At 41.8% G+C, this 27685-nt stretch overlaps 1 protein-coding gene across 2 annotated transcripts; it reads left to right on the top strand.

Moving 5' to 3' along the window:
• Positions 1-30: 30 nt before the first annotated feature.
• Positions 31-27665, top strand: LOC146986810 (transmembrane protein 198-like). Of its 2 annotated transcripts, none has more exons than XM_085775685.1 (5): positions 31-565; positions 17211-17534; positions 20057-20632; positions 23311-23388; positions 25724-27665. In XM_085775685.1, the coding sequence occupies exons 2-5, from the start codon at positions 17330-17332 to the stop codon at positions 25774-25776; spliced, it is 912 nt and encodes a 303-aa protein (XP_085631811.1). In that variant the 5' UTR covers positions 31-565; positions 17211-17329; the 3' UTR covers positions 25777-27665. The 2 variants fall into 2 exon arrangements, with proteins under 2 accessions (XP_085631811.1, XP_085631810.1); XM_085775684.1 differs by having other exon boundaries at positions 35-565; positions 23311-23459.
• The last annotated feature ends 20 nt before the right edge of the window (positions 27666-27685 follow it).

Raw genomic sequence — 27685 nt, 5'->3', positions numbered from 1 at the left:
GGACCAACCGTCGCTGGACGGAGGTGAGGAGGGAGCTGTGGCCGCGGAGCTCCGGAGAGGAAGAAGAAGCAGAAGAGGAGGAGGAGGAGGAGAAGAAAAGGAGGGGAAACTTTTCCTCCTTTGTGTTCTTTAAACAGGAGGAGGAGAAGAGGAAGAAGAGGAGGAGGAGAAAAGGAGGATCGTGTAGATTTTCCAGAGAGAGACTTGTCGGCAGCTAGTTGACGTTAGTTCGGTTCTAACGTCAACGGTTTTTAGATTCGCTCCGGAGTTTCCCGACTGATCCCGAGTGAGTCGGGAAAACGAAGCCGATCGAGACGTTAACTTCCAGTCGTAAACCACAGGAAGAGAGGAACAACGACAACACAAGGAAAAGAACAAGAATAAGAGGAATTTTCTTTATTGTTATGATTCCTCTTATGAACATGTTTAAACTGTGATCCAGGTCGACAGAACCGGTTCTCCCTGGTTCCCCTCCGCCGCTTTGTGTCGCTGCATGGTGGGCTGTTTTTCCTGTTTGACAGCGCCGACTGGGAAGCTCCACACACACACACACACACCTCGGTCGGTAAGTGTATAAAACACACTTTAACTTAATGGAAACTTTTACTATTAATCATATTATTTATTATTTCTGATAGAAAGTGTGTGTTGATGTTGTTGCACATGAGGTTTGTCTGTTTGTTTGTGAGTCTGTGTGTGTTTGAAACTTCCACCACCTCCATGGAAACAATAACTCCCTGCGGTATTATATATATTCATTATGTATAATGTGTATTATTGATTATGGATGAGTGATCCCCCTCCAGTCCAGATGCTGCTGCTGCTGCTGCTGACTGATCAGAGCCAAACTCCACAGCTGGAAAATGTTTGTAACTAACACGTAGCTGCTTCTTCTGTGAAACTTTCCTGCACTTGAGGGACATAATGCAACTTATCCGTCAGCTCCACACACTGCAAAAAACTCAAAATCTGTCCAAGAATACTGTATTTGTCGTATTTCTTGTCAAAATGTCTCATTTCTAGTCAAAACTAATCTCTTTCCACTTAAAATAAGACTCATCACCTAAAAATTAACTTGTTTTTAAGATCATTTTCACTTGTTTCAAACACATTTTCATTTGAAATAAGTAGAAAAATCTGCCAGTGAAAGGAAGTTTTTTGTGCTTGTATAAGAAAGAAAAACTTATCAGATTTTTCTACTTATTTCAAGTGAAAATAGGCTTGAAAGAAGTCAAAAGTGTCTAAAACAAGCTACTTTTTAATGTGATGAGTCTTATTTTAAGTATAATGAGATTTGTTTTGACTAGAAATAAATAAGACAAATATTCTTGGTAAGATTGAGTTTTTGCAGTGCAGCACAAAGACATAATGATCCGTAATAATAAGGGCTTTATTGTTGTGCACCCAACCAGGCTTTTACACCAAAATCCCCCAGCAGCAGCAGCAGCAGCAACCCAGCAGAACTGTGGCTCTGACCAGTTTTACCTCCTCTGTGATTTAAATCTTATGCATTTTGTATTATTATTAGTAGTAATAATAATAATAATAATAAAAAACTCCACATCTGGACACTTGAACTTCCTGTGTGCAGAGTAACTACACCCAGAAACATCTGATGACCCTTCAGGGCCCACGTAGCGTGCAGGGAGTCCTGGTGCTGTGGTTCTGCTGCGCTGTGTGGGAGGAGGAGGAGGAGTGAGTGGTGCCGCTTGGTTTTTTCGGGGCCAGTGTGATGATGATGATGACAGCCTTCAGCTCCATGTCTTTACTGGGGAGGGACAGAGTATACAGTCTGTAGTTACAGTCTGTCTGCCTTGGCTGCTGCACCAGATGGTTTCAGAAGGAGAAACCTCGTCCCTGCCCTGGGAAAGAGGAGAGCAGGGCTGATGAAAGTTAAGACTGCACATGTTGTTTAAGCCGCGTGGAGGCCTTTAATTAACCCAGAGGCTCACAGCAGGGTCGCGCTTTTTTACATCTTTTATCTTTATCTTTTTGTCTGTGGGATGTTTCAACATCACTCTGACTCATCTTTACTCCAGTAATCAATTAATCACACCATATAGATGAACTTTAGGAAAAACTGGAAGCACAGACGATGACGAACACTAAAATGTCCTCGAGCGAGAGTGAGTGTCGTTGGAGGGATTCTGGTTTTATGAGAACTAGATTTAATTTGAAGTCTGGGGGTAATTGCTGTTTGGATCTGCTCTCTTTTATAAACAAAAGGCTGCTGAAGACAACAGGGCCACAGGCTGGAGTTCATTCTGTTAATGAAGCTGGTGTCCTGTTGTTGTTGCACTCCTCCTCGTCCACATCGTTCGTTCTAGAGCTGCAACTAACCATTGTTTTCATCATCGATTGACCTGTCGATGATCTATGATTAATCGATTAGTTGTTTGGTCAATTAAATGTTAACAAATGTTGAAAAACATCAATCAGTGTTTCCCAACCCACCAGACGACGTCCTCAAATGTCTCGTTTTGTCCACAAACCAAAGAGAGACTCAGTTTATTGTCGTAAAGGAACAAAGAAACCAGAAATATTCACATTTAAGAAGCTGGAATCAGAGAATTTTGACTTTTCTCTTCAAAAATACTCAAACTGATTATTAGATTATCAAAATAGTTGACAATTCATTTAATAATCGATTAATTGTTGCAGCTCTAGTTCGTTCGCTGGGATCGTTAACGAAGAGTTCCTAATTAAAACCTCATTTCAGTCTGGTGGAGGTAGAGCAGGTTGTCCACTGATCAGAGGATCGGTGGTTCGATCCCCGGCTCCTTTTGTCTCACATCATTGGTGGGTGAGTGTGTGTGTGAAAGATATTTGCTAGATACAGTAGATAGAAGTGTGTGTGAAGTGCTTTGAGTGGTCGTTGAGACTTTGCAAAGAGATCTATCAATGCAAATCCATTTACCAATATAAATCTAGTTAACAGCTGACCAAAATGACCCTCGCTGCTTGCTGTACTTTATAATATTAGTGCTCATATTACACACTATAAGGCTGCACTATTGATTGCAATGTAATGTAATGTAAAGATCACAGCTGTAAAGTCCAAATCACAGGAGCGGCAACTCTTTTATATCTATTTATAAAGGTAACACATGTGTCGACTCATTACATTGTTGTGTGTTGTTGTTAGTCAGTGTTGTGTTGCTATAGAGACACCTTGGACAACAACTCATATTCTAATCGGATGTTTGTTTTGGTACAAGACCAAACAAACATCACGTCGGACGTTTTTTATAGTTTTTAAAGTGAAACTGACCATTCATTTGCAGTAGGAAGTTTGATAAACTGGAGAAACCAGTAGGAAACGACCATGATCACAGATCCAAATGTAGTTTTACACTAATTGTGTAACTATAGTGATTGTTTTAATGAGTTAATCTGTTGTGTTGCGGTCGGTCCACGTGCTCGGGCGTCTGATTCAGGGACAGATTGAAGAAGTGATGAGTGATGAGCTCGTCATGATCATGAGGACTCATCATCGTCATCATCATCATCATCATCATGGCTGTGGTTAATCTAATAATGAGCCTGCTGTGCTGTGTGTGTAATTGGTTTCAACAAAGGCAAAACTCCCAAGAACAGTTCAGATGGACTAGATCGTTCTACTTCTACTTTATCGTTATTGTTGTTGTTGTGACGCAGAAGAAAACAGATCTGGCTTTTTAAAAACCAGTTGTTGAGTAACAGAGAGGTCAGTGTGAGTTTAAATAACGTCCAGAGGTTAAATCCTCCTGAGCAGCGTTTTAATTGTGGTAAAGGCTGAGGTACGACTCAATACATCAACCTACACTGTATTTGTTAACGAGTAACCCAGAGTCCAAGTCCTTGGTCCGGTCTGATCTGGTCTGGAGAGAGAGAGACTCCTGGGTGTAAAGAGAAGCCCCATTGTCACAGAGGAAAACCACATGAAGAAGTGATACCCGTCATTTTGAACCTCCATACGTCCCCGGAGCTACTTATAGCCCGTTAAACACCGGGTATCGCCGGGGTGTTGGTGTCTCCTCGGAACAAAAATGAAGGACATACGTGATATTTTGGGCCTGTGAGATGAGATCGCTGTAGGAGGTACAATTACTGCAGAGTGCAGTCTGACAAAGAGGGTTAAATGGCTGCTTTAAATGACAGAGCTGCAGTGGAAGTACTGCAGACATGTACACATATATACAGTATATCAATATATATATCTACTCTCTGCACGGAGGTCTGGACCACGACTGTGTCTGAACCACTACAGCAAACCCACCTACAAATCATCACCATTTACTCACTGATGTATGTGATTTGACTGCGGCAGAAACTTAGGGAAGCACCAATCTGATATTAAAGGGGACATATTATGGAAATATCACTTTCTGAAGGCTCTTATCTGGGTGTTTGTCTTGCCTTCCGGTCCCAAAATGTGAGAATTGACAAAAGAACATGTCATTTTCAGGCTCCTGAGGTTGAAATCCACATAGTTTTACGAGCTGTTCCCTCAGTTGTCTGGCAATGATGTAGTTTTTGAATTTGCATAATATCATCTCAACCTGGGACTGGTAGAAGGGGCGGGGCAAGCAGTGGTTCATTTGCATTTAAAGGGACAGGCACTGAAACCAGCCGTTCTGAACAGGGCTGGTTTGAAAAAAGAGCTGTGATGTTTGATCCTCTGGGGATTTTGAGCGATGTCATGACACCTGGGAACTACTTTAATTTGTGAAAAAGGGGCAGAATCCTCTCCTTTAAGGTGGAACTCTGCTCCATTCGTACCTTAACCAGCTCCAGAGTCCTAGTTCTGGTTAAATCAATGACTTGTTAACTAGTTGCAGGGAGAATGGAGGCTCTCTGCCTTCCACCTAGCGTCTCTTGGCTGAAAACCAACCTTGTAAGATCAGAGCCTCCGACCCGGTGTCCCAGCTCTCGTCTCCATGGCGACACCGCCACACAAACGTAACGCGCCCCGTAACCTGCAATCTCTTGTTAAAGGGACAACGAGGAGTTTCTCCATTGGCAGAACGAAAAATTCTGCGACAATAAAAAAGTCTCATATTAATACGGATGAATCTACGTTAACCACACTTGTTCATGGGCCCATTTTCGATAAATATATCGTTTTGTCTCCATCGTTATTTTGTTATTATTAGTGGTGGTGGAAATGCTGGGCGAGCCGACCAGCGTTTCCTTACTTATGGTTTCACGGACGCTGCCCGGCGAGTCATGAGAATAACGCCGCCGAATCGTCGTTTATGGTCGGAACTACGACGGTATGTGATCGTCTTTGAACCTCTGACTTTAATTCTTGATGAAGTTGGAGACATCGCTCCATGGATTGCCTTCTCACCGACTTTGTATTGAAAAGAGACGAAAACACAACTCACCCACTCTCCTCCAGCCGCTCGCTAGTCGTGTGGAAGCCCTGACGAGTCGATTACCGAGTTCCTCTCTGTCTTCCCTCTCCTCCCTCTCAGAGTTGAGTTGCTCAGACTATCACAGTCAGAAAAGCTGCTGCATTTTAGGAACTGAACGTCACTAGGGTCTTGACTTTTCTACTGCACTTGGTATCAGTAGGAAGCAGTTGGAGGAGAGTGGGTGAGTTGTGTTTTTGTCTCTTTTCAGTATAAACCAGTCAAAGCTAGCGGGTGTTTGATGCCTGGTATTATGGAATGGGACCCTCTTTGTATTGTTGATGAAGTTTGGTGCTGTTCTGAGCATTATTTGTGGATATGAGCGGCTTTTTTGATGGAGGTTGCCTGGTGGCTCCATAGACAGCAGTGTTTTTCTGGCTGTCTGTGCTGAAGTCAATACAACTGGAGAAGTTTGTGGTCGGTAACTTGATCTCTGGAGGGGATAGGCGTAAGAAGGAATATCCCTTTAAAGTATATTTTTTGGGCATTTTTTGCCTTTATTTGATAGCATAGCGTGGCACGGTGCCCTGAGGAATATCCCTTTAAAGGGATACTTCACCCAAAATCGATAATTCACCAATTTTCTACTTAGCATCATGCCAAGGAAGGGTTTGGAGAACTTTCAGAGTCATCAAAACTTGTTAGGAGTTCCAGGGGGCTGGTAACAGGTTTTCATATAATGGCCGCATATAGAGTTCACTTTTGAATCGTCTATGAAACATCCAGATACCTCCATACTGCTCGTCTGTACTGACCCAAGTGTCCTGAAGCCGCCACATGGAAAAGTTGTTTGGAAAAAATGAATGTGATCTCTGTTTTTATCCTTGTTGTAGGTAGCAGTAGCTCCCAGTAACTGCATGAGATGTTCTTCCGTTACATCAAACATCCAATGGTTTACAACGACGAACAAACATCTCACAGCAAATCTCACGCATGTGCACAAACATCAACAGAGCCACTGGGAGCTACTGCTACAACAAGGATAAAACAGAGATCACATTACTTTTTTTCTGAACAACTTTTTCATGTTTCATAGTAGGGCTGTCACTTTTTAGAAAAATGAGGTTCGAACGAATATCGAATGACCCCGTAATTCGTTAGGATATATTCGAATATCCCCCCCGATTCAAAAGTGAACTCTATCCGCCGCCATTATATGAAAATCCGTTGCCAGCCGAATCTCCTAAAGAGTTTTGATGACTCTGAAAGTTCTTCAAACCCTTCCTTGGCATGACGGTGAATAGAAAATTGGGTGAAAATTTGGGTGAAGTATCCCTTTAAGGTACAAATCTTAGTATAGTTCATCTTTAACTTATTGAATGAAGACTATGATTTGCTGCTGAGAGGTCAGAACATGTCTGGACATGACAGGGTGTCGGTGAAACTCTCAGAGACACTTACTGTAAACATATATCATCTCCTATACTCCGTCTCTCTCTGACATATGGACTCTCCACCACAAACCCCCGACCCATGGAGCTGCTCCTCCGTCTCACTGGCTGGAGATCAGTTCCTCGCACTCCTCTCTGTCACAATTTCACTACGTTAACAACCACATCCAGCCTCTGACATAGGGTATAATATACACCACACATGCAGCAGTGACATCATGTGACTCTCTTCAAAAGGCTCCTCATTGTGTTTCATGCTTCTCTCTCTCTCTCTATAAGTAGCTCTGCAGCCTCGTTGTAGTTGAAAGGCCTCTATTGTCTGGACGGAGCATGGGATTGGGGAGATTAAGAGGGAGAAGCAGTGAGATAGTACCAATAAACCTTCGACAACAAGTGACCATTATCAGCCTCCACTGCCCACAGCCACATGGACAAGAGACGGAGACTGAGAATATATAAAAATGTTGGGAATAATCAGGAATTTTCATAACTGTGTAGTGTGTAATGATCAGAAAGCTGCGTGTTTGGAGGCTGTGGTCACAAATATGTGGATTATGAGGATTTAGAGGCAAACGTTTATTACTTTAGACTGTTTTTTGTTACAAAGTTACACATGTTTTGAGTTTTGTTTAAAGTATTTGTAGGTGAATGTGTGATAGAGAAGTGGAGAAGCAGCTGATAGAGGACAGACCAGTGGACCATAGGACCATGAAGTCCACACAAACACTGGGATCCAGTCACTCGAGCCACATTCAAAGCTCAGCGACAGCCAGAGACTCATGTTTGTGAATGCAAATGTTTCCCGCGGAGTCGACTTTGTATTTCGCACGCAGCTCAACAGAAAAACAGCTGATTTGTTTAAGCCACACACTCAGGGAGCAGATTTCCTCCGTCTTATTCCCATTTCTGTTGCATGTATATGTGTGTGTGAGGAGTGTGAAAGGTTAAATATGGATTAAAAGAATAATAATGATAAGAGTTTCTGTCTCTCGGCTCCTACGAGCCGGGTTTTGTTCTGGTGACAGGAAACGTGTTGCGTTCAGGGCCCTCGGGGTTTTTTTTTATTATCAGTTCTTCTTCTGTGTAAACTTGATTTGTCGCTGTGTAAACTTGTAGATTGTTGCACATTGTTCATCAGTGAATCAGCTCGGTGTGAACGCGGCTGCACGGATCTTTAACTCCCAAGTGTGTGCAGTTAAAACAGTGTGAAATGATGACGTCATCATGTGGTGCTTTGTTGTTTCCAGCCCGACCAGCACCAACACGCCTCGCTGGGAGACAATAGCAAGTGTTGCATGCACAGATTATCCAGATTACAAGTTTATTTCTTCATATCGCCGGTGCTGCTCTGCCTTTTTCCTGCTTCATTCACTTCCACTCGTTCCCAGTCGTTCCCAGTTGCTCCCAGTTGTTGAGTTGAGTTGAAACGTAACGGTTTGATGACCCAGCTCTTTGGTTCCCGGCCGCTCCGTTCTCTCTCTGCTCTGCCACCGACACCAACACCAACACGACACAAAGGTCAGTTCCTGCTGAAACCTGATGATCCACTTCCTCATCTGGTCCTGACTTCCTGCTCCGAAGAGAGACAGGAAGTCTCTGTCCGTCTGATGTCTTCACCAGCCAGCGTGGAGTTAAAAGCAGATGTGGCGATCGCAGCGTAGATTTACTATTATTCATGTTTATACACAAGTTTAAATCCTGGCACAATATGGCGTCCATTTTTAATCACGCCCACTGTGACCGTATCATCCTTTCTTTGCATTTTCAATCGGCATTCAAAAAATGAAAAAGTGACCGATTTTTATAGGGTTTTATACCAATTTGTTTTTTAATCTAACACAAAAAACAAATAAAAGCCCAGTTTTTCCTTTAGATCAACAATACGAAATGGAAAGACGGGCCACAGGACTGAATTTGATTGTAATATGTCATTGGTCGGTTGGTTGACATGACCCTGAAGTTGAGTAATGAGTGTTTAAGATACGTTAGCTCACCAGACACGAGATGAACCAAACGTGTGACAACTGATAAGTTCAGTGGGATTTTCCAGGTATATTTTCATCGTGGTGGCTGGCGAGCTAACGTATCGTTGCAAACAACCAATTAAATATTAAAATCAAAGTCAGCTTTATTGTCTATTCTACAATATGTACGGGATATACAGAGGATTAAAACTACGTTTCTCTCAGACCCTCGGTGCAGAAAATAAACATTTAAGACAGTCTACAAATCTAGAATATATATATATAAATATATATAAATCGGGGCATGTAGAACTAAACTAGAAAGAAGAAGAAAGTAGAAGGCACAATACTGTAGCAGCGATACAAGTACAAATGAATAATAGTAGTGCAAGTTTTTTTGATTTTTTAATTCAAAAATTCAGTTCTGTGGCTCGTTTTTCCATTTCATATCTTTGATCTGAGCCTAAAATTGAAATATGAAATATTTATGATATAAATATAATATAATAATATAAATATTTATTTGTTTTTTGTGTTAGATTAAAAAACAAGCAACAAAATAACCAGACCCTTTTTTTGATTTTTTGATTTTTGATTGCCAATTGAAAACGGAAAGAACGAATGTTACACAGATTTGTGTGTGTTGAGCTGTTGCCATGATGAACGGCTGCAACAACTGCCGAGCGCACACACACACACGCACACAGAGTGAAAACCCCCCGGCCGGGTGTGTTCATCTCACATTCCTGCAGGAGTCGTCCAAGTGCGTCTGTCAGACGTCCAGATCTTCAGCTGGTCGCGGCCGTCAAGTCAGAGCAGCAGCAGCAGGATCCTCGGCTGCAATCACACACACAGACACACACATGCCCACCACCACTCGATTAAAAACACTCCTCTATCAGCTATGTGGGGAACTTGCAGCCGCCCCGGCCTGTTCCTCAGCAGCTGAGCACTCAGACTCTGCAGCAGCAGCTCGGCCTCCTCCCTTCTCCTCCTCCTCCTCCTCTTCCTCCTCCTCCTCCTCCTCCTCCTCCCCTGCTGTGTTTGTTCAGGGGGAGTTTACTCTGGGGGCCAGTTTTTGTTTCAAGGGCAACACAATATTCCACAGCTCATCTGCAGCTGATACGTATTGTGTTTTAACCCTCAGCTCCCATCTGTCTGTCGGCTCCTCGGTGAGCTCGCTGTCAGTGAGACTTCTGGAGGATGTTTTCTGTGTCTTCCTGCTGAATTCAGCACATTTAACATCACCGTTCAGAGCTGCTGCTGCTGCTGCACGTTGGAGATGTTTTCTTTTTACTGTGGTGGAACATGTCTACATTTGCGCCTGTCCCAATTCTCCCCCTTAAAACTTCCACTTGGTCCTGAGTGCCCTCAACCGTAAATTCCCCTCGTTGAGGGAAAGTGGCTGAAGATCTTTCCCTATGGAAATGGGACACCACTATATGCAAATTAGTGTAGTGAACGTAGCGAACGTGCTAGCATACATCACATGTTTACAATTCTACCGTTGGAGTGTGCTACTATTTTCATTCAGGAAAAATGTTGGCGGTTCCAGCTGTTGTGTTGCCTGTTGCGTTGGCTGTGCTTGTTTATCTCAGTCTAAACAATTTTTGTAATTAGTCATGGTTATCATAAATTGGAAGGGCTAACAGCTACCTGTTTAACTTTAATAACTCAGTGACTCAATAAACGGTCAATGAAAAAATATTTTTCCAGCGGATATCTTAGTTACAGCATGACTGAGCTAACTGGAGTAGTTTCATGTCGTGTCCGACAACGGGAGGGTTTTTTTAACAGCTGACGTCCTGATGTTAGCTTAGCTACCGCCGTTAGCTTTGCTGCTGCCGTTAGCTTTGCTGCTGCCGTTAGCTTTGCTGCTGCCGTTAGCTGTCCCTGTCAGCTGCAGTCACTGATGCGACACCGTGATTCCCCCAATAAATACCACACATTGCAACACAAAACACACACAGAGAGAAATAGTAATGTTTCTTCAAGCATTTCAGATTTGTCTAAACGGTGATTGAGCGTGACAACGGGTAATTTCATCTTCCACTTAGTTTTAAGCCCGCATCAGACCTCACTACATTTTGAGGGCTGATTTTAAGGGCAAAATCGCACTTCCCCTTACTAGAGTAATGGGACACCCTACCCCTACACGAGAACGCGCAAAATATAGGGTTAGGGCAAATATTTAGGGCTGGGGGGAGAATTGGGACAGGCCCAAAGTGTTCAACACAAGGTTAGACGTTCGTGGTCATCAGGGGAAGAATCCTTCAGAGTTTAGTGATTCTAGAGTTTGATATTTAGACGACTTCCTGATGGATCGCCGTGACATTTGGTATAATTTAGTGGATCTTCTCACTTCTCATCGACCTCTAAAGTCGGCCTGATAGCAATCATATGAGCTGTCAGCGATCATTTTGCAGAATGGTTCAAATGGTTTTGCCTTCATCTGTATAAAAACAGTTGGATGAAACTAACAGAAATGTCAGATTCCATCTCTGTTTCCTCGCCGTTTTCCTCCGTCTGAGGTTTGACTGGTCCTCTTTTAATGACATCATCACGTTACACCCCTTTCTTCTCCTTCTTCTTTTTCTTCAGCTATGGTTAAATGACACATGAGTGGAGCAACAAACTGTTTATTTCCAATATTAGACGACCACATTTCGATGATCATTTCCAACCATTTCATACAGCCTCCTTCTTACATGTTTTAGTTTTACTCTTCAGATATTGTTTAATCTTTTCAAGATTGGTTCAGCTATTTCTTCACTTAATTCAGCGTCGTTTCAACAACTTATTCAGCTCATTCAGCTTCCAGCTTTCAGCATTCAACCGTATTTCCTTCAGGAAATGCATTCTCTAGTTGACATTAACATCATGGATTTAGTTGTAACCAAATAACAGCTCTTCGTCTTCTTCTTCTTCATAAGGTGTATGTGTATTATTAAACTATGTTTGTCTAGCGGCATAAAATGATCAGAAAAAGACAATTCGATCATTAATTGCAATTATTTGTACGGCAATTAATCATCAACTAATAATTTCATGATGGTGACAGTCTCTAAATTTGACTTCTTCTTAGTAACAAAACAAATTTACCACCCAATATTTTGTTTCCATCCGTGGGCGGGCCTCAGACGCCTCACTTGCTTCTGATTCGCTAGTGTCATTTACTTTTGCACGGCGCCCTTCAAAATAAAGGTCCTAGCTTCCTGTTGGCCTTTAGGCGGGCAGCGGGCAGTAAAGAAATGCAACAGCCTTTTATTATTGTATTGCCTGTTAATATGCAGCTGACACATGATGCGTATTTTGAAAATTGAAGCACCATAGCAAGTTTTCTTGATGGTTTGATAGTGAATTGATTCTTTGAAGCACTGCGTCGATATTTTATCAATAGTTTCCATGGTGACAGTGGTTTTCAGATGCTAAGCAGCTTGTCAGACTCGACCCAGTGAGTGTGTTAAAGCATGCTGACACTAACACGACTCCTCCACTCTCAGTCTTCTAGTTTCTTGTGTTGAATTTGTTGCCGGGCGACTTCGGCTCGTAGGGGAGTCAGCTGGGACGAGTTGTGAGGCGTTCAGGGCCCCAGAGAGAGAAAGAGAGAAAGAGAGAGTCCAGTCATCCAGTCATGAAGACAGATAGTTGTGTTTCCCTCCTCCTCTCTCCTCCCTTCATCGCTCACCACCGGCCCAGTGAAGACAAACACTTGGCAGCTCATCTCAAAGCAAACACGTTGGGATCGACCTGTTTCCTTGGAGCTGTCGGACATCTTTCTTTCTTTCTGAGGGGCTCCAGTTTTTTTCTTCTTTTTTTCTTCTTTTTTTTTTTTTTGGTGCCACCAGAGGTCACAGCTCCAGGGGCCTCTCTCCCCCCTCCCTCCCTCCCCTCTCTCCCCTCTCGGGCCTTTTTGTTTCTCTGTGCCTCATAATGGCTCCATTCTCCCAGAGCAGCGCTGCAGACTTCCCAGGCTGCTCCACTCAGGACACAGGACACCACTGTGACTCCCCGAGCTGGAAACATGAGGAGAGAGACAGAGACAGACAGACAGAGAGAGAGAGAGTCCACAGGTGTTCATGTACAGTAAAGTGCCACATTACCGGCGGCAAAATGCTGCTTTTATTATGGTCTATTAGTGACAATGATGACTTATTTACATGGTTTCACCAAATGCAATAATCTGCACCACAGAACATCCACTCACAGTTCTGCTCCGATTGAAGCCATTAGAGAAAGTACTTACAGTAATTACAGTAAAAAAAAAACAAGTTACTGTAATGTGATATGTCGTCTATTTTATTATCCAACCCCCCCATATACAAATACACAACCAGTACATGCTGCTGTAAAGGTCTGAGCCTGTTTTGGTTGTTTTGTTGTAGAAAATGATTCACCATACTCATGTTTAATATATATTTTTTTTCATCACAACTGCAGCTATGATCTGACAATTCTTTTTTCACTTTAACCTACTTTATTGACATGTTCGGCCCAAAAATTGACAAAAATCACATCGAGCATTATCAACTGCTTTCACCAAAACCAAACCAAAAATGACAAAAACTGTTCATCTCATCCCATCTTTACGCTTGTAATATCAAATTAACACCATTATATCTCCGGTTTTACATGGTCCATCAATGTCAAACAAAAACTGGGAGAGAGTTTCAAATCTGCGTTTTCCAGAGAAGTTGACAGCAGCGCTCCAGGTGAACGGGATATTTTGTTACGGCGCTTTGAAAATGACATGTGATCTGATCACACTAGTGTGATCAACGACCCTGGAGATTGAACCAACCAGGCAATGTTGGATGAAGCTCCAAGCTGCTGCTTCATCTGAAAAACCTAAACATACTTCTTTATTTTTTGGGATACATGATAACTATCGGCCCGAAATTGGCCAATAATTATTAACAAAATACACAGACAAGTCAGATAATTTTACTTTTTGCCGATTACTTGAGCCAAATAAGCCAACGTTGCCTTGATTTTGCTCATTTTCAGTCAGTTTTCCCCCTGAATTGATTTGAAACAATAGTAAATGTTGATTTTTTTTTAAGAGTCATAACTGTTGTTGCTTTTGTTGTGATTAGAAAACAACACTATCGTGATGCTGTTGGTTATATTATTGTGTTAAGTCAGAGGCAGAGCTATAATATTTGTTCTTCAGATGTAAAAGTTAACGTCAACATAAAACACCTCCTGTTCGTCTCCTGTGACTGAATCAACAGTAACGAGAAGTTGAGAAACGCCCAAAAACCAAAAGGGAAACAAAAGCCCAGAAGAGCGAAGTTCTTCCTGTCGCTGCTCGTCCCTTTTTTTTTTTTGTTTCTAACCCTCTTATCCTGTTCAGGGTCACGAGGGAAGTCCAGTGTGTCACAACAACATACGGACACGACATATGGGCAAACTCGCTGACGAGTTCAGATCTGGAGATTTAAACTCCTTTCATTGATCGACCATGTGTCGTTTTTTCTTTTTTTATTATTTCATCCTCTAGCAAGAGTTTGGTTTCTCATCTTTTCTCATTTTAAATTAGTTTATTAATGCTCTGTCTCTGTCTCATTGAGCCAAAGTCTTCACTTCAGCTGTAAACACACTTAACTACATGACTTCACTCCCTTCAAACTGTTTTGCATAAATACTGAATATATCAGGGCTAAACTTAAAGGAACTTTCAATCAATGATTCTTATTGAACATTTTGTGATAGTTTGTCTGTGAAAAGAAGAAACTGACTGAGTCTTGATCTGATTATTAATCCAACACACGTTTCAACTCCAGTCCACATTCTTATTTTACATGCACGTCTTCAAAGCAGTAATAATTCCTGCAAAGTAACAGACTCCAAAAGGAAAAAAGCCGGTGATTGAAGACACATTTTCAGTCTCTGAATTCAGTTGTGACTGATAGAAAACAGAAACAGAGAAAGAGAGAGAGAGAGATAGGTAGTGAGAGAACTGTGTGTGTGACTGAAGAAGAAAAGAAAACTTTCCGACAGACTTTCATTTTTTCCAAGTAAAGTCACTCACAGGCAGGACACTAAATTACACAGCCGTGTGTCTCCGGAAAATATATTTTTAAAAAAAACCAAAACTGTGTCACGACGTTTGAGTGTTGTGGAGAAAATGTAGATTCAATGTGGGACAACAGATTGAGACGGAAGAGAGAAGAGAGAAAGAGAGAAAGAGTGACGTGGATCTGGAGAGAAGCTAAAAAGGCCGAGTGTTTGTCTTGAGTAGAAAACGTGAGTTCGCTGTAATCGGATCTGAGCTGTGGTGAGATCATGCACGAGGCCGCCAGCAGCTCCACACACACACAGGCCGGTCCACCCTGCAGCAGCAAACCCTCAGCCACCAGCTTAGATACCAGACCTAATATTTTAAGAGCATGAGATGGTTTTAGCAGAGAGGTCGCTCACGTCTACTGCTGCTGCTGCTGTGTGATTATTTAAGATTCAAGAATAAAGAGAGTTTGTTTGTGACATACAATAATACAAGATCATTGCAGTGAAATGACGTGTGCATAGACTCAGAATGACTGTGCAGGTTAAAAACAGGACACGACAACTAATCTGACTGAAAAGAAATCCAAAAAAACTAAGACAACAGTTAGTAAAACAACAGACAACAACAAACATTTAACAATTCAATTAAAAGGCAAAGTGCCAAAGTGACCGTACTGTGCAAAGTGATGATAAAAAATTAAAAGTTAATGTAAACCAATGGTTCTCAAAGTGTGGTCCGAGGACCCCAAGGGGTCCTTGAGAGGGTTTGAAGGGGGTCTCCAACTTTATTTCTTGAAATTTAACAACTTTTTTCTAGTTTCTTGAGAATTTTTTTCCACTTTCATTTATTTATTTATTCATTAACTTTTCTTTTTTTTTTTGAAATTTTACCACTTTTTCTAGAATTTTTTTTTTTTTTTACTTTTTTGAGTAATTTTACACGTTTCTTGTAGAATTTTTTTAAAACTTTTTTTTTTGAGAAATCTTACCACTTTTTTTGAGAAATCTTACCACTAGAATTGTTTTTGAGAAATTTTACCACTTTTTTCTAGAATATTTTTAACTTTTTTGAAATCCTACCACATTTTTTTTAACTTTTTTTTTTTGTTGAGAATTTGTACCACTTTTTTCTAGAAATGTTTAAACATTTTTGGAGAAATTGTACCATTTTTTTTCAGAAATTTCTCTACAATATTTGCAAAACTTCACGCCAATGGCCCTAATTTGAATGTATTGACTAAAAAGTAACGTTCTTCAGTCTAAGAAAGTATTTATGTATTTCTCGTGTCTGCTTCAAAATTTTGTCCAATGGGGGTCCTTGGTCTAATTTGTGTCATTTTAGGGGTCCTTGATGTAAAAAGTTTGCGAACCACTGATGTAAACAACATAATAACAAATAAGTTAATAAATAATGAGGAGCAGAGTGTGTGAACTGCCCCAGCGAAGAAGATCACCACTAAAGTAAAGTGTGTGGTTGTTTTCTGTCCGTAACAATGAACAAAGCTGGTGAAGCAGCAGCAGGAGGAGAAGGGACATCCCAGTTATAAAAAAACAGAAAGAAAAAGTTTTCAAATGAGTCACAGAAAAGTGTTGCTCAACTTTTCCCCCTCTTCAGCGTGTCATCGTGTCTCAGGTTTAACTTGATTATTTTAATTGAGTTACGTTAAAAACTCAGTGAGTGAAGTCAAAACGCTGTCGCCAGGTGACGGAGCTGGATGTGAATGAGCTGAGTGTGTGTGTGTGTGTGTGAGAGTGTCAGTTTGACTCAGGAGTGAAGGTGAAGTGTGAAATCTTCAGGTCAACTGTAACTTTGTCCTCACAAACTCACACTGTGGAATAATTTGCCACATTCAGTTTGTTCTTCAAAACACGGCTAAAAACCTGTCTCCATGGCATTTGATTCGGCGTAGTACAAATACTCCATCGTCCTCTGATTTTTATTTTATTGTACCCACTGTTTTAAATCTTCTTTCTTTCTGTCTTTTTTCTCTCTTTTTAATATTCTTTGGTCATTGTTGTTCTTGTTTTGCACATAATTGTGAAGCACTTTGGTCAAGATTTGTTGTTTTTAAATGTTGTAGCACCACATTATGTAAAAATGTAAAAGAAATGTCACCTCATGATGTAACCACGCAGCAGTTTGTAATAAAATTCTTGAGCGCAATATGTAGGCTAATAAACTTTGCTGCATTTTGTAATAAGTTGTTACATATTACACTGAATTATTACATTTTTTTCATAAAGAGTAAAAACTAATTACAAAATGCGGCAAAGTATATTAGCCTATATGTTGCGTTCAAGAATTTTATTACAAAATGTGGCGGATTATTACAAAATGCAGCGTTAAAATGTATTACATTTTTACATATAGCAGCGTTATTACATACTGCAGAGCTACAAATGTGCTCAAAAAATAAATCTGTTTTGTTTCTTCTGCTTCTTCTTCTCAGACGTGTCAGCTGCTCCGATGGACCTGAGGTAACTCCTCCACCTCCAGAGCTTTCTGCCCCTCGTCCTGAGCTTCATCGTCGTCCATCCTGCCCACGTCCGTCTGTCCTTCAGCCAACCGATGGCAGATCCCACCGGGCTGGGGTTGGCGCCGCCGGGGCCGGGCTCGGGCTCGGGGTTCGGCTCGGGGGCGGGGTCGGGGCCGGCGGGGGCGGGGCCGACCGACGTCAACGCCTGCAGCCTGGAGATCGAGAGGAAGTATGACATCATCCCTGCCGTCATCTGCTCCATGTGCTGCCTGTTCGGCATCATTTACTGCTTCTTTGGTGAGGACACGCAATGACATAACACTCACACTCACACTCTGATTGGATCCATGTGCAGCAACACGTGTGAATTACAGTCATATAATGGGGGTAGTTGTTTCTCTTACTCTGTCAGTTCCTCACTCTAGATCTCTGTGGTGTAAGGGAGGGATTCATTAAAAATCAAATCCAGCCAACATAACCGGTCGTAATTGATCCAAGCACATTTTCTGCTCAGAAACATAATTGATGACGCACTTTTCCTGTGTTATGCACGAGTCGTGGCCTCGGCCTGGTGTTTCTTCTCGGCTCATGAGCTTCCTGTAACTTAAGTTATGCAATAAAGCCTCAGTAGGCAGTAACTATGTTTTGATATATGACTATACTGTATATCTATTTAATTATTTATAAAAGGAAGACTTCCTGCACGCCACACCTGCACCAACTATGTTATAATGCCTCATTATGTAATAGTGTAATCAATTTTCACCTCATGATGTAATAACGCCGCATTTGGTAACAATCTGCCACATTTTGTGATAAAATTCTTGGACGCAATATGTAATAAACTTCTAATAAGTTGTTACATAATGCAACAAATTATAACAAAATGCGGGTGTTGGACTTAGATTCATGAAAAAACGATTTCTCGCTCTGTCGCTGTCACTCGGAGCCCCAGCAATTTTTCGCCTGAGCAATTAATCGCTCAATCGCTCGTTTGCATTGACTTAATATGTAAACTCGTCGCCAGCGACAAAAATAAAAGGTCCGGTGTGAATGCACCTTTAAACAACTCTGTCTCGTTAATGTTGCATGATTATCTCATAGCGTGGTGAATGTGCAGGTCACAACTTGTCCACCAGAGCGTTTTGGAGTTGTTGGATTGTGTATTTGATGAGTTTGATGAGACAAAAGCGAAAATACCATGCGCCTCCGTTGTGTTCACTGAGAAGCTCACGTCTCTGCCCCGCTGATCTCAAAACAACATGCACCGATAATTAAAGGTGATGAACCTACTGCTGTGACTATAGACCGAATCGTCTTGAATCGAATTTGAATGAGAACAGTAGTAACGAACCAGAGTTTAGCTATATTATATCATATTTTTACGTCCTATCACCGTTGAGACAAATCTGAAATGTTTAAAGAAACATTACTATTTCTGTGTGTGTGTGTTTTGTGTTGCTATGTGTGGTATTTACAGTATTCAGTTTTGGGGGAATCACAGTGTCTAGAAAGCATCAGTGGCTCAGCTGACAGGGACACGGCAGTAGCAATGCTAACATCAGGACGTCAACTGTTAAAACCCTCCCGTTGTCGGACACGACATGAAACTACTCCAGTCAGCTCAGTCATGTTGTAACTCAGATATCCGCTGGAGAAAATATTTTTTCATTTCATTTATTGAGTCACTGAGTTATTAAAGTTAAACAGGTAGCTAACTGTTAGCCCGGCTAATCTATGATAACCATGACTAATTCCAAAAATGTGCACACAGAAATAGTAATGTTTGTCCAATCATTGGTTTTTATAGACTTAACAAACATCAGATTAGTCTAAACGGTGATATAGTGACGTGAAAAATGAGATGTTTGTAGCGAAACTCTCGTCCATCATTATTGTTCTCATGCTGATTTTCTACCCGGAAGTAGTTGTAAACAACAAGGTGATTCGTTCTATAGACCAGAGCCGGCATTTTTATACAAATGAGAATGACTGATGCATCCTGGGTAATTTAGGGGCAGCGCCTGGCATCCCTCCATTGAAAAGTTCAGCCTAACTGGCTTGACAAACTAACTAACAAAAAGTTGGCTATTAACAGGGTATTTACAGACAACACTTAGCCAAAACCTACCCGGTGATTCGACCAAATACGTGTAGATGTCTGGGTAAGACATTTCTGGCCACTGTGTGGAGTCATTGATCATTGTGGGAGGCTAAATGAGCATACCGGTAGATTAATTAATTGTAATTTTTCAAGATACTAGCGTGAACGGTGGGTTTCAAAGAGGGTGTCAAAATAATTATGAGACATAGTGCTACAAAAGAAACAAAAAATAAAACATTCAAATTGATTGTTAGTTAGTCTACGCTCCATCAAAACACAAAAAGCCACTGAGTGCAATTTAAAAATGCCGGGTGCTGCCCCTAAATTACCCAGGATGCATCAGTCATTCTCATTTGCATAAAAATGCCGCTCTGGTCTATAGGGATTATGGTGAGAGGAGAATTTGACTAAATGTTGAACTATCCCCTTAATAAAAACCTCCTTATGGGGCGGTGCGTGGCGCAGTGGGTAGAGCGGCCGCCCCATGTAGAGGCTACAGTCCTCGCCGCAGGCGTCCCCGGTTCGAATCCCGCGTCGGGCAGACCTTTCCTGCGTGTCATTCCCCCTCTCTCTGCCTCCCCATTTCCTGTCTATCTCTACTGTCATCACTATCAAATAAAGGCAAAAAGCCGAAAAATATACTTTAAAAAAATAAAAACCTCCTTATATGGGCGTCTCCTCCTCCTCCTCCTCCTCCTCCTCCTCTCTGCTGCAGGTTACCGCTGCTTCAAGGCCGTGATGTTCCTGTCGGGCCTGATGTTCGGCTCCGTCATCATCTTCCTGCTGTGCCACAAGGAGCACGTCCTCGACACGCAGCTGAGCGTGGAGGCGAGCGCCGGCATCGGGCTCGGCATCGGCCTGCTGTGCGGCCTGGTCACCATGCTGGTGCGCAGCGTCGGCCTCTTCATGACGGGGCTGCTGCTGGGGCTGCTGCTCGCCCTCGCCGCCCTGCTGGTCGCACACCAGTTCTACACGCCCGCCACGGTGTGGGTGCCGCTGGGCGCGTTGCTAGGCGCCGGCATGCTGTTCGCCGTGCTGACGCTGCAGTGGCAGAAGTTCTTCACCATGCTGTCCACGGCCGTGTTCGGCGCCGCCATCATGACCGTGTGCGCCGACTACTTCGTGGAGATGCTGGCGCTCGCCACGCACGTGTACGAGTGCCTGCGCCTCGCGCCGGGGCCGCCGCTCTGCTGGTACAGCTGGGTCATCCTGGGGATCTGGCCGGCGCTCAGCCTCATCGGAGTGCTGGTGCAGTGGAAGCTGACCGACGACAGCTTCTCTCACACCGAGGGTAAGAACACGATCCTCTCCTCTCCTCTTTCCTTTCCTCCTCTCCTCTCCTCTTTCCTTTCCTCCTCTCCTCTCCTCTCCTCTCCTCTCCTCTTTCCTTTCCTCCTCTCCTCTCCTCTCCTCTTTCCTTTCCTCCCCTCCTCTCCTCACACACCGAGGGTAAGAAGAAGAGTTGTTGTTTATTACTGTTAGAAGAGTTGTTGTTGTTTACTACTGTTATAAAGCAGCAGAGACTGGGAAGTGGGAAGTCCTTCCTCTCCTCTCCTATCTTATCTTATCCTGTCTTTCCTTTCCTTTCCTTTCCTTTCCTTTCCTTTCCTTTCTATCTTATACTATCTCTCCTTTCCTTTCCTTTCTTTTCCTCTCCTCTCCTCTCTATCTTATCCTATCTCTCCTTTCCTCTCCTCTCTATCTTATTCTATCTCTCCTCTCCTCTCCTCTCCTCTCTATCTTATCCTATCTCTCCTCTCCTATCTATCTTATCTTATCCTATCTCTCCTTTCCTCTCCTCTCTATCTTATTCTATCTCTCCTCTCCTCTCCTCTCCTCTCCTCTCTATCTTACCCTATTACTCCTCTCCTCTCCTACATTCCTCTCTCCACTCCTCCTCTCCTCTCCTCTCCTCTCCTCCCCTCTCCTCTCCCCCTCCCCTCTCCTCTCCTCTCCTATAACAATATAAAGGGGCGGGGCCTGTGACTCCAGACAGTTACATGTTTGACGGCTTCAAGGAGCCAAAGTAGAAATAAAAAATGAAAAATGAGACATTTATTTTTCCAGTGACGACGACCTCCTTTAATGAAGGAGGAACATTCAGCGTCCAACGATCATATGATTGATCTTATTCAACGATCATATGATTGATCTTATTCAACGATCATATGATTGATCTTATTTAACGATCATATGATTGATCTTATTCACGCTCGCTGCAGGAGTCATGAGCCGATCAGTGACAGATATTAAACCAAACTTTGCCTCTTTGTTCTGTCTCATGTGAACTTTTCTCACTGGGAAGGGAAAAGGTTTTTTTTTCATGTTTCAATTCAATTCATGTTAGGTTCCTGAAATCCTTAATAAATCCATTGGACTGGAAATCAATGTAATTTATTGATATTACATAGATGTATAAATAATAATAATCATGAATGAATCAATGAAGTTATATTTATTCTTATTCTTAATGGAAACGGAAAAAGAAAATGACTCTGGAGCAGGAATGAGGAGACCTACAGTGAAGATACATCAAAGTTATTGCAAAGAAAATCAATGTTAAACAAAAACATTGTATAAAATGTTCATATTAATGCAGTTACAGTTTTTCTCGATTGTTTACACACAATTTTTGGTACTTGAGACACAATGGCCTCAACATCTAACTCATGCACCAACTCCCTTGACCAAATCTGCTAAACTACAAGCACAATTCCTGCTTTACACTCAATTTGCAGTTCTATAACACACTTTTTTCAAAACACTACACACAATTCTCTGCATTTGGCACAATTTTCATGAAGAAAATCTCTTGTTTTCACGAGTAACACACTGTTATTCAAAATTCTAAAGTTACTTTCCCTACTATTCACACTGACTCATCACATGGGTAAACACCTGTCACACAGTTTTACAATTAGCAATCAGAGCTTTAGCAAAAAAGGGCAGCATAACAGGCAGTGATGGACTGACACCAAAAAGAGAGAAACCAAACAGAGAGGCCACACAACACAAACACACACACACACATAGCAGTGATCATAATGATGATGAGAAAAGAAAATGCATTGATCACCAAAATTGCATATTGATAGAGGGATTCGAACCTAGACTAGAACAAAGTCTTTGACTACAAAGAGTACTGCTCTACTAGGTGAGCTACATGTTACAGTATTCTCATCTTGTCAAAATTATGTATTCAGTCTTTCAAAATTGTTCGGCCGTAAACCAGCTGACCCCGACCGACTCTTTTTTTTCTTCTTTTGTGGTCACAGCAGCACGGCTGCATAGTCACACGACCACCTCGGTCGCGTCTTCACGCATTTCATTTGTTAAGGTGTATTTGAGTGTTCTGAGTATCAAAACAATATTCTAAAATATGTACTGTCTGTAGTTACAGTAAAAAAAAAAACCTAAGTCATTATGATGAATGGAGTAGAAGTGTTTTCCATTCATCCTAGTGTTTTACACTGAGCACATCAGTGTTCAACTGGTTGTTATAAATGTCTAGTCATATGATGGTTTGTGTGTGTCATTTGAGACTAAAATAGCATTTTGAGAATATATAACATTGTTTTGAATGTAAAGTTTCATTTTGCAGGAGAAGTTAGGGGTTTTGCCCATTGTGTGTGTGTTTTTGGATTTGTGTGTAGAGTTCTGAGAGTATGAGGCATGCATTCAGAAAATGTGTGTAAACAATCGAGAAAAACTGTAAAAGGCTAAAATGAACTTATTTCATATGTTTTAGCAGTTATTTAGTCTTTGTACAGTAACATAAATAAAACTTGCAGCTCTCTGAGATTAAAGATGATTTTAAAGTTGTAAAGAAAGAAAGTCCAGAATCTAACTTTTCATTTCCAGATGTTTGAGTTAGGACTTAACTACAGATGTGCTTCATTATTATTATTATTATTATTATTATTATTATGTATTTACAGTATGTGACTCTTGTCCTCTGTGTCCTGTCAGTCGTCATCAGGGGGCGACAGAAGCGCGTGCAGCTGATGCGGATCCGAGAGAAGGACGCCAAGAAGCGGCAGCAGGCAGGTGGGCAGGAAGGCACTTACCGTCGTAAACCCACCCCAGTGAAACGTTACGCTGGGGACCTACTGGCGCCGGTCAGTGTCGCCCCACATGGCGTGTGTGCTGTGGTAGTTCTAGATAAACTGTTGTTGTTGTCGTTGTTGTTGTTGTGCTTTTACCAGTAGAGGAGAGTGGGGTAAGATGAGCAGCTACACTACATCAAGACAATTAGAGTTTTGTTGCTGACTAATATACACTCTTCATACTGTACACTTAAGCCCCAAAATTATTCATTCCCATGTCAAATACAAGGAATTTATTAATTTTTTACATAAATAGGACACGGAGGAAAAGTCTGGAGCCATGACCAGTTTATTCAAGTAAAGTTACATTGTTAAAGGTGTTTATTTAAACTGTGAACAAAAATCCCCCTGTCTGAAATTATTCATACCCCAGTAAGACCAAAACAAAAGGCCATAGGATGTTCAAACAAACCGTTCTCTTTAAAGGTTATAAAAGAGTTTCATATTAAAGGAATAGTTCACCAAAAAATGGAATCCAGTCATTGTTGACTTCCCCTCATGCTGATGATGAATACTCCGGAGTAGTTTTTTATTCCTCAAAGTGCATCTGGAGACCCGGGAGGCCGGTTCCTAGTCCAACCAAAACTTTATATGAGAGTAATAGGGCCCAACACAAAAACGTCCATAAAACTACACAAAAACCATTTAATATTCCTCCACACTGCTCGTCCACTGCAATCCAAGTGTCCTGAAGGGAGATAGTCCAGAGTTTACTGGAAACAACCTCATTTAGGACATTTTTACAGCCTAAACAGTCCTGGATTGAATTTGCCTCTGGACTATCTCCCTTCAGGACACTTGGATTGCAGTGGACGAGCAGTGTGGAGGAATATTAAATGGTTTTTGTGTAGTTTTATGGACGTTTTTGTGTCGGGTCCTATTACTCTCATATAAGGATTTCGTTGGACTAGGAACCGGCCTCCCGGGTCTCCACATGCACTTTGAGGAATAAAAAACTACTCTGGAGTATTACTCTGGAGTATTAATCAGCATGAGGGGGAGTCAATAATGACTGAATTTAATTTTTTGGTGAACTATTCCTTTAATGTGGATGGATCTACATTACCCACTTGTTAATGGGTCCATTTTCGATAAATATATCGTTTTGTCTTTATAGTTATTGTGATATTATTATTTAGTGGTGGACTCATCCAGCATTTCCTAGTTTCAGTTTCCCGCACGCTGCCCGGCGGGTCATGGGAATAACGCAGCCGGAACGCCATTTATGGTCGGAGCTGCAACGGTAGCTATCTGATCGTCTTCGAACCTCCGACTTTCGTTCTTGATGAATGAAAACATTTTGGCAAATGTTTTCGCTTTCGTCCATCTTGCCCCCACTCTCCCCTAAGACCAGTAGAGATGAATAGAAATATAAAGACTTGTTTCTAAGGTTTTCCGTTGTCTCATGTGTGCTTGTTTTCGTTCCTCAGAGTTACCTGCAAAGTCTGCGGGACAGACAGATGGGCACTTTTCATACTTCATGTTGTAGCTCATAGATACCACAACTGATGTATAAAACACATTTATAATTATCTCTTTTGGTCTAAAGACAATTCCGTAACTCTTTAATTTACAGGCCGTTAGGTGATAATGTCAAGAAATAGCTTAGAAATGAATTTGCAGAGTTAATTTGCAATTGACCGACATTTCTGGGCTGTTTCTACACAATCAATCGCTATTTCTTGGTGATATTTCTCAACATTACTATGAAATTGACCGTTGTTTCTAGACATTATGATGCAGTTATTTGTTATTTCTTGACTATGACGTAATTAACGGCCTGTAAATTAAAGTTTTACCCACAATTCTCATTAAAAACTTATGATCTTGTGATGTCAAACCCCTTTACTCATGTGGTTTTTACCTTCACAGACTCCATGAAATGCAATGACCCACCTTTTTAAACAGGCCTACTCCCTCTAAACTCTCTTTGCCCTCCCCACCCCTGCATCTTTCATTTTTGAAGATTGCAGATTTGTTTGTTTTTTTAGTGATTTAGTATTTACTTCTTGTTGTTATTGTTATTTTCTGCTTTGTAAGGTGACCTTGAGTGCCATGAAAGGCGCCTCCAAATTAAAAAAAAATTAAAAAAAATGTATTAATGATGATCCTAAATATTCGGTCACATGACTCAATTCTTCTTATGGTTTCCTAGCTCATCTTGCCCCGACTCTCCCCTAAGACCAGTAGAGATGTATATACAGAAATATAAGGACTTGTTTCTTGTTTCTAAGGTTAATTTCCGTTGTCTCATGTGGTTGTTTTTCTCTCCTCAGAGTTACCTGCAAAGTCTGCGGGACAGACAGATGGGCACCGGTACTTCCCTTAGCAGCCTGGGAACCTCCAACCACACCACCATCGACCTGGACTACGACACCGGCTCCACGGCTCCGCTCACCGCCACCACGCCCGTCGTCAGGGTCTGACACCGGAGAGGAGAGGAGACCGGAGGAGAGAGACTTGTTTTTAAAAAAGAAACTGAAACTGATCCAGAGCCAGAGCCAGAGCCAGGACGGAGCGTCGGTGTGAAGACGAGGAGACGAGGAAGATGCTGCTTTTTATTCTTTAGAGGAGGAGGAGGAGGAGGCAGAAGTGACTGACTCTGCTACAAACCACTACAACACACACACACACACACACTGACGCTGACTGAAGTGAAGCGCGGTCCTCCCATTTCCTCCCATTGTGCATTAAAGGGATACTTCACACAAAAAATCGATAATTCACCAATTTTCATCTACTCACCGTCATGCCAAGGAAGGGTTTGGAGAACTTTCAGAGTCATCAAAACTCTTTAGGAGTTCCAGGGGGAACACATCTTCTGTGTTTACATCAAACATCCAATGGTTTTCAACAATGAACGAACATCTAACAGAGCCACTGGGAGCTACTGCTTGATTTTGATTGATTGTTTTGTTGAAGTGTCATCATGCACATGGGATTATAAGACACTAAACATTTAAATACATAGGCTACTGTACGTTCAAGAGTGGCTATAGCGTGTCGTCTTAGAATTACAACAGACAGAAACAAACAAACAGGCTTCCAGGATACAGACCAGTAAGCAGCAGCAAACCATGATGTTATGTGGGATATAATCCTTCCTGTCTCAATTCCCAAGCTCCATCAATGAATCTAGATAGAGCATACAGTAGACCTCCTCTTTTAAAAAACCAACACAACATCTCACGTTCAGACATCCAGAATAAGTCTGGGTTCTTCTTCATCTGGGATTTCTCATACAGGGAATGTCTCAGTTTATCCCTATAGGTCATAGCAGTAGGTTCGTTACCTTTAATTGTCGGTGCAAGCTATTTTTAGAACGGCGGAGCAGAGCAGTGAGCTGCTCACAGCTACGCTACGGAGGCTCATGGGATTTCTTGGTTTCCCTCATCAAACTCATCAAATACACAATCCAACAACTCCAAAACTCTGGTGGACAAGTTGTGACCTGCACATTCACCACGCTATGAGATAATAACACAACGTTACCAGACAGAGTTGTTTTAGAGGGAAATTCATGCAAAACCGCTGATGCGGTTCCATACGGAGGACAATGAAGCAGAAAACGCAACTCACTCATCTTCAACAGTGCCAAGGTCACACAAAACACACTACTACTGCTACAACAAGGCTAAAAACAGAGTTTTCATAGTGTGTGTTTTGGATGATTCCAAAGTGAACTCTATCCACCGCCATTATGTGACTCTGAAAGTTCTCCAAACCCTTCTTTCCTTGGCATGACTGTGAGTAGATGAAAATTGGGTGAATTATCGATATTTTGGGTGAAGTATCCCTTTAAAAACGCACCATCACAGCGAGTACGAGCCACAGAAACGTTGACTGTTGTACTGTAACTTTTCACACAGTTTAGTCATCATCGCCATGAAGTGTTGTTGTTGTGTTACTATTACCTGTCTTTACTTTTTAACCGTCGTCATAGGATGTGTGTTTTTTATTTTATTTTTTATCCTGTGTGTGTGTTTTTGTGTGTGTGTGTGTGTGTGTGTGTGTGTGTGTGTGAACTTTTCCCGAGGCCGTGAAGCAAAAAAACTAAACGATGCAAAGAAAACTTTCAGCCGTTTGTATTTCAAAGCTCCTGAACGTGTTGAGCTCGTAGCAGGAAACCACTTTTTCTCTTAATTCAGTTCTTTCACCTTCTTGTGTTTTTGTTTTTGCAGCGAAGCTCCGTCAGAATAAAAGTAGGTGAAGAATTTAGAGTAAAGTAAACGTTTTAT

Source organism: Trachurus japonicus, chromosome 5, assembly GCF_045865225.1.
Source record: "Trachurus japonicus isolate A0001 chromosome 5, Traja_1.0".
Lineage (NCBI taxonomy): Eukaryota > Metazoa > Chordata > Actinopteri > Carangiformes > Carangidae > Trachurus > Trachurus japonicus.
This window is presented reverse-complemented; position numbering and strand designations above follow the sequence as displayed.